The sequence below is a fragment of the Tiliqua scincoides genome, chromosome 2 (genome assembly GCF_035046505.1).
Source record: "Tiliqua scincoides isolate rTilSci1 chromosome 2, rTilSci1.hap2, whole genome shotgun sequence".
In the NCBI taxonomy this organism is placed as follows: domain Eukaryota; kingdom Metazoa; phylum Chordata; class Lepidosauria; order Squamata; family Scincidae; genus Tiliqua; species Tiliqua scincoides.
Window position 1 is genome coordinate 101,996,666 of NC_089822.1, and position 7,798 is coordinate 102,004,463.

Genomic DNA, 7,798 nt, shown 5'->3' on the forward strand with positions numbered 1-7,798 from the left:
TGTTCAGTTGCCATTTTCCAATTTTAAAAACCCTCCTCTGCCTCTACAGCAATTATGTATCAGAGCAAGGAGCAGGTGCATCTTGGCTCTAGTGTGCATGCATGGAGAAACACATATACATACACACAGCCATTTCACACACTATAGCTGGGAATAATTGTGTTGAACAGTTTAATATTATAGGACAATTATGTTTTTTTCCAGTATATCTGTAGCAAAAATAACACACTCTCCTTGCTTTAAATTGGTGCAGGACATGTTACTGTAGATAAAATACATCATACAGCAGGGAAAGAAGAGTCTCCAGCAACATGCAATAACGAGGGAGCAATCCTTGGTGTGAACACAGGCATCACAAGTACACAATCATGGTCCTATTTTCGTTTGCCAAATCATCCACACATGACAAAGGGACAGATATTGCTCTGGTTTTAGTACCCTCACATGTATATATTTGTGTTAATACCAGCTGTGTAGGACCCTTGAACACCACTCCCACATAGAACAAAGACAGCAGTGACACAGTGGGTTATAAGACAGAACAGAACCCCTGCAATGCTTCTCTCATTTCCTTTTAATCCCCTGCTTACATATTTATTTTGACAGAAGTAGTACAAAGGCAAGTTCAGTTGTGTGTATTGATGGATACATAAGCTCCTCCCATTGCTTCTAGTTACTCTTTTGTATCCACTGATTGGGTGTGCTTTGCCCTGCCCCAAGAGCCTGCCTGGGGGGCAACACACTTATTTAGGGCTCTTCTCTTGCAGTCTAGTATGTTCCACATCAGATGCAGGGAAAGGAGTCCATTTTCCAGAGACCTTAAGTCCAACACCCACTTCTCCCCCCTCCCAGCAGTACATTTGACTGGGTATGCCTGAACAGACTTGTGCACTCCCAACTGCAGGAGCTGGAAGTGCAAGTACAACTCCGATTGTTTCCACAGCTGTGCCCTAAAGTGAATTTGGAAAACTACATTCCAAGTATTTGGTTATCTGGACAGTTGATTCTGTTCACAATGAGGGTCTTGGTGTATTTAGCCACTTGTGCTAAAAAAAATCTATAAAGTATTACACCAATGGATAAACTAAGCATGAGATGGATGTTTAGGCTCTCATGAGGGGTTACTCTGGCTCAGCCGCTTGCTGAGGCTAAAGCTTTCCCATGCTATTACTCAGCATTTTGTTGACACATGTACATATCAAGTACAAAGTATCACTCGTATCCTACAGGGAATATGCAAGCCTCATCTGGTATGGTGTAGTTTTATTTTAATCTACTGAACCAGGAAGCAAGAACAGCACTGCACTTGCAGATGTAGCAAGAATCACAGTCGGGTCTATACCACAGTCAAGACTACAGACTCTGTTGCAACTATCCATATATGGCACAGACTTCCATTGCTCATGACCCCTGTAGCATCTGTACCAAATCATTTCAGCCTGGCTTTTTTTGGTCTCACCACTGCAAACAGAACCACCCATCCCTCCAGACTCAGACAGATGGACCAGACTCATTCAGGTGGCAGAAAAGTGTTTGTTAGCAGAGATTGTTAGGAGTACATGAGCTGGTAATTATACATGCCAGAGGAAAGGTTACAGCTACGTTCCTCAAAGACAGAAAACACACATGCGTGAGAAAGCAGCTGACGTCCTGTGCATAGAGAAAGTAGTCCTTTGCTTTAGGCACAGAGGGCCTCGGGGGTGGGGGGTTGGGTGTACTTTTTGCCCATGCATAAAGAGATGGAGCAGTGGAGAGGTAGAAGGGGAAGAGGCGCAACAGACAACACCCATGAGAACAGACAAGAAAAGCAGAAGAAAGCAGCCAGGAGGGCTTCTCTCAAGGTGGCAGCAGATCAACCCAAACTCTTGTCCAGGAGAGATCAAGGGGGACCTGTACACTTTCCTGCGCTTCCTCTCATATTGACAGCAGCAGCATGATCAGAGCAGGGTTCCTCTTCGGCTGTTGTACTTCCATCAGCACAGTTCCACTGAGATGGGAGAGGTTTGTTCAAAGAAGATGGGAGCTTCGTTCCTGTTCTTCTCCATCATCCCCCAAGGTGGAGAAAGATGGGAAATTGCAAAGAGATGGACTCTGCAAATGAAATACTGGTGCACGGCAGTGAGCATGCAAAAAATCAGCTCCTTCGCAGCATGCTAAGGGGGAGAATAGAGACTATCCCTAGCACACCTGGATTAAGAACTTGGCAGACAATCACAGACCAGACAAAATTGCTTTGAGGACCAAGCTCTGCCCATAGGCCATCCATTGATAATCACTGTCCTACAATCACAGCCTCTGCACTCCTTGGTCTCTCTCTAGCCAAACCCTGCTTCAAACTATATGCAAAGAGATGTCTGTGTGCCCCACCTCCCTGCAGGCCTCCAAGAACATGTTTCATAGTTGCACCATTGCCCATTTGGCAGACATGGCAGTGCCCACTCAGGAGCATAGACAAGCTCACAAATTACTCTGAACTCCTTTCAACTAGAAGCAACACAACCGCAACAGCATGTTGGGTAGCAAATCAGCATGTAGTTATACATACACGCTCACCACTCTGACATCAGTGTCAAGTGATGACCAGCATGGTGAAGACTGTTAGCACCTAAACTAGGAGTGATGGGAGGCATATGTGAATCAGAATTAGGAACTATGCCAGTGTTCTCAAGCCATCTCTTAAAATCAGACAACGCCTATCATCTTGCAGTGCAACTACCTCCAAGAGCAAATCCTCCTCGTTATTCCCATCAAGTGAGAGGCAAGAGACAAAAACAGAGATCTCAAACACACAACTGATATTGAACTGCTGTACTTACTCTTCAACTAAGGAGCGGGCAATGTGGAATTTACTATTCCAGTGGTAAACCATCTCATTGCCAGAATGTGGTCAAGCATGCCTCACAGTGATAAGAGTACACATTTTAGCTCACTTCTAGTTCCAACTCTATGAGGACTATAGTGCTCATTATATGGTTAGTAGTGGCAAATCTGCTTTGGTAACCAGAGAATGAACCAAACCAACATCCATGGGTTGTACTACATCCGTGAGGGCAAGTGTTGCCACAAGGACAATAATGGAAGATGCCAGTCTTTAGAAAACTAGATTTGTGCAGACAGAGCAGCCATGATCATGAGCTTAGACCTCAAAGGCTGAAGAACACACCAATTCTGGATCACAATATCAAAATTGTGTGTCTGGCCACAGGGCTGGGCCCCCCCCCCCGGACCTCCCTCGTCCAATTATTTCTAGAAAGCCAGGGCAAATACCTTGCAACAGTATTGCAAGAGAAATGATGGCTATAGCATGCCTCAAACAGTATGTGAAACCTGTGTATTATTAAGAAGGCACCAGCCCGCCCTACAAACATACACACCTCTTCCACTACGCCCACTGCTACCCTCCAAAGAGTTAGCCTTCTCAAGGGCTGCAGCGTCTGTGAAGGGGTTCAACTCAAATCTGGAAAGAGTGCATTAAAGTCTCATATGGAAGGCAAACAAAACTAAAGGAAAACTGATGTCAAAGCCAGAATGAAGGGAGAAAGAAAAGAGAAGGAGGAACAAGGACAATAAAGGGAGAAGAGAAAGGGAGTCTACAGACTGGAAGGGGGAGGAGAAAAGGGGAGGGGACCACATTCTCAGGAGAAAAAGTAGACTGGGGACAGCAGGAAAAGAAAAGGAGAAAACAAGAGGGCACGTTACACCAACCAACCCACACTTGAGGACAGAGGCTGCTGAACATCCAGGAAGGACCCCCCCCCCCAATATTGCCAAGCCTCTGTCTCTCATCCAGCTAGCAAAAACATCCCATTATCCCAAAGAGCACCAGGCTCACATATTCCATTGGTCTTTGCCTTCACTCAGATGAGAGAGTGGATACCATTTTCAACACCTAGAAATGGCAGGCAGGTGGTGCTCTTTATCCAGTAGTTGTGGCTCACAAACCCAGTTATCCTGGTGCCCTATGGTACTTACGTGCAATTGCAATCACCACAATGGCACAGATAACTCCCAGCATGATCATCATCTGGAGAGAAAAATCACGATAAAGCCCTATATAACCATCCAATGGTACATATTCCTTCTACCCTCAAAGTAATTTGTCATCTGCCCCAAGGCCTCCCACAATGATGAGCTAATGAAGATAGGGCCACTGAAGTTGCCTCATAGCAAGTCAGACAACTGGCCTATCTATCCCAGTAACATCCACCCCAATTGGTGCTACTCTCCAAATTCTCTGGTAGATACCCTTTTGAAGTGCTGCTACCCCAGATCTTTTTAATTGGAGATGCCAAGGATTATACCTAAAACCACACACACTATTTCTGCCCAGTGGGCTTGTCACACCCTGCTCAGGAAACAAGCTGCTGCTTCCATACATCAGAAAGCTGCTGTCTTGGACTGATGCTATGCAACAATGCATGGGCAAGATTGCAGGCTCACCTTACAGTTCTTCCACCAGTACTTCCTCTTGAGAGCGGCTGCACTGCTTTCAAACACTTGCGCACCAGCTTGGAGTGCATCTGCTCGCTCATCGAGCTCCGATAGCTTCTGATCTCGTTCCAAGACTTTATCTACATTCACACGCATGATATCCACCACCTGAAGAGAAAGGACAGCTTACACACCAATAGGGGAAATAAAAGCACAAGCCAATTGTAAACAACTCCAGAAGCTCCCAACTTACTTCTTCCACCTGCGCTTGAGTTTGCTGCAGGCGGCGATTGCTGGTCAAGTTTGGAGGTGGTCCAGGGGGACCTCCAGCATTTTCTCCCCCTTCTTGTCCTGCTCCAGGTTGCTGAGCTGGGTCAGACCTGTGGAGACAGGTCAAATACAAAAGAAGGTGGACATGGATATAACACGTAGTAATACCCACCCCAAGACAGATGCAACAGTTAACTTGTTTATGACAGGAAACAGCCCCAAATGTCATGTTAAGATCAACATACCAGACAGCAATGGATAATAATAAAACTGGAAGAGGCATAAAGGAGGGCAACTACAGTGGCCCAACCAGATTAAAGGGGGGGGGAACTAAGTGGGGACATGCAGTGTTTAGAAAATTAAGCATAATGTGAAAAGAAATTGATAATACAAGAACTCAGGGTCACTTACTGAACTTACTCAGCAAAAAGTTCAGGATAAGAAATTCTTCAAATCTACAAAAGTGGCCACAGGTATAGAGGTGGATGGGTCATATCTGTTTAGAACAGCTAAATGAAATCTCCCACTCTGAGGCAGCCTGCCACAATTCCAGCTAGGGACTTGTGCCCTCTTGACCAGCTTGTAAGCATCCAGAGAGCATCTGGTTGGACATTGCTGGAGACTGGAGGGGCCTGTGATTCGATCCAACAGGGTTCTTCAGGACACAAGAAATGCTACAGCAATTGCAGCAGCAGATTGTCAGACCAAATGGGAATACATCTTGCACTGGAGTCATTGAATTTTCATCCAGAGTCTCACCACCAGAGAAGATGCAAGCAGGGCAGCACAGCTAGTCAAGCAGTGATATAACCCAGAATGTCACTAGTCAGCAAGACAAATGGCTGTAGGCAAGCAACTCTGCTTCAACTGTCCCCCATATCTGTAGTACAGAAATAATGGCCTACCTGGTAGACCTGTTGTAAGAATTACAGAGTAGGTGAAGTGCTTAGAACACTTGATATGCACTACATAAATATCAAGTACAAGGACTACTATTACACCATCAAAACAAATGATACAAGAAACAAGGTCACAGGGAGACTCCTTTATCAATCAAGGAAAACTGGGAGATATCCCAGGTCTGCTAAGGTTTGAGCAAACATGAAGCAACTGCTGTGTCACAAGGCAGGGCCATTTTACCACCAGGGGAAAACTGGCTACCATTAGTCTTGATTGTGCTGCCATTTTCCTTCCTGTAGCAGGAGGACAGAAGGGAAAGGTCAGTGAAGCCAGCAGTTACGCTGCCAGTTAAGAGAGGAGGGCTGTGTTCTGAGCGTGGCAATGGGGGAATGAAGCACCACCACTAGCACTGTAGCAGAACATGTCAGACTTATGGACACAATCTGTAGATAGGATGATCTAACCATTATCACCAGGTAGTCCTGGCTAGGAACACAGACAAAATCAAGCAAACTGATACATTTATGGGGAGCAATCAATAATTCAGATGCTTTCAAGCCCACAGGATGGTAGCAAAGACATGCATCCTTTTGTCTGCAGGACCCAAAGCAGCAAACCCCTGGTGGGCAGACAGACAAACCTCTCCCTCCATCTTTTGCACCTTCAGGGCTGTGCAGCTCAAAGAGAAATACCACCTTGTGAATGACAAAGGGCACAACCCTAACCAGGTCTAGTCAGAAGTAAGTCCTATTTTGTCCCATGGGGCTTACTCTCAGGAAAGTGTGGTCAGGATTGCAGCCTTATTGGCACGCATTTTGCATCCCTGGCAAACTCCACACTGATGTCTTCTTGGGACTTTCTTGGGTCAAAAATCTATACCGACCGTGGCTACAATCCTATCCAGACTTTCCTGGGAGTAAGCCCCACTAACTGTAATGGGACTTACTTCTGGGTAGACGTGCATAGGATTGGGCTCTAAAACAGCAGCTGTCCATCAAACATTGAACGAGAGTCAGTCGCACACGCAGACAAGGGCAGCATTCCGAAGACTTGCAGCATCACGTGTGAAAAGACTCTCAGAGCCCGCTTTTGCCCTTCCCCGCCCCGGTTCTGTCACGGCGGTCGCCTGTGTGGCCTCCTCCAGCGTTTCAAAGGCCAGCCGGTTCCGTGGCCGGGCGGAGCACAGAGGAACGTGAGAAGGGAGAGGACCGTGCGGGGAAACAGCAGCAGCGCAAGGCTCGCAGGTAGCTGAAAGGGGGTGAGGCGTGATCGTCCCCCACGCCCCATCTCACTTCCACACCGGACAGGGGCGGATGATGGAGAGGAGAACGGGTCGAGGGCGGGGAGGGGGGAAGAAAAAAGCCGGTGCTGCAATGCGCCACTCGGCAGGTGCCGCAACCGTGCAGGGCAAGCCGCAGCGCACTGGCGGGGACGAGGCAGGCAAGACCCATCGCACGCCCTACTCACATAGCCGGCGTCGGTGCTCACAGACCCCTGTCTTGCTCAGCGCCAGGCGAACCGCGCGAGGTCGCGTCCGTCGACCGCCCGTCCACCCGCGGGAGAGCCCACACCAGACAGCTTCCCCCGCAGGCGACCGCGCACTGCTGCAGAAAAAGAAGCGCCCGCACCCCCCACATTTTATAGGCTGGGCAAGGGGCGGTCCTTTCGACCGCGCTCCGTCACGGAGAGAGCCAATGAGGCGCGCGTTCTGGCCACGCCCGCGAACTCTTAGACGTTCTGTCTCCGCCCCCTCCTTCTGCGAAAGGCAGGTTTCCCAGCGCATTAACCAATCAACGGGCTCAATCTGCATAGCACCGCCTACTTTTTCGCCGCGACTGTCTCTGCGTTCTTTCCCCGCCGCTCAGGGCCAGGTGAGCCCCTGCTTCTGAGACGTCATAATCCCGGAACGGCCAATCAGAGCCACGGATCGCTTCCTTTAAGGAGGTGGGTGGGAGGCAGTGCGCATCCTAGGACCGAGGCAGACTTTCTTTCCCGGTGCAGGGGTTTGCAGCCGACCTACAACATACAGTGTTGTGGAAGACCCACCTCCACGTGCCTCAGTAGCCTCACCCGCTCCTGCGGAGAAGGCAGACAGGGACAGGTGCACGCGCTGGAGCCTTCCACCCACTCGCTTTTCTCGCAGAACGGTATGCAACCCAGCCCGTTGAGGGAAGAATTGGAGGATTGATGAGGCCTT

General features: G+C 48.4%; 1 protein-coding gene across 1 annotated transcript; it reads right to left on the bottom strand.

Moving 5' to 3' along the window:
* Nucleotides 1-209: 209 nt before the first annotated feature.
* On the bottom strand, nt 210-7,172 carry LOC136640200 (vesicle-associated membrane protein 1-like). The gene is made up of 5 exons (XM_066615148.1): nt 7,069-7,172; nt 4,685-4,811; nt 4,441-4,599; nt 3,973-4,024; nt 210-2,105 (listed from the first exon to the last, which is right to left on the bottom strand). Coding segments are annotated over exons 1-5 (438 nt in total). The 5' UTR covers nt 7,071-7,172; the 3' UTR covers nt 210-2,007.
* Nucleotides 7,173-7,798: the final 626 nt, after the last annotated feature.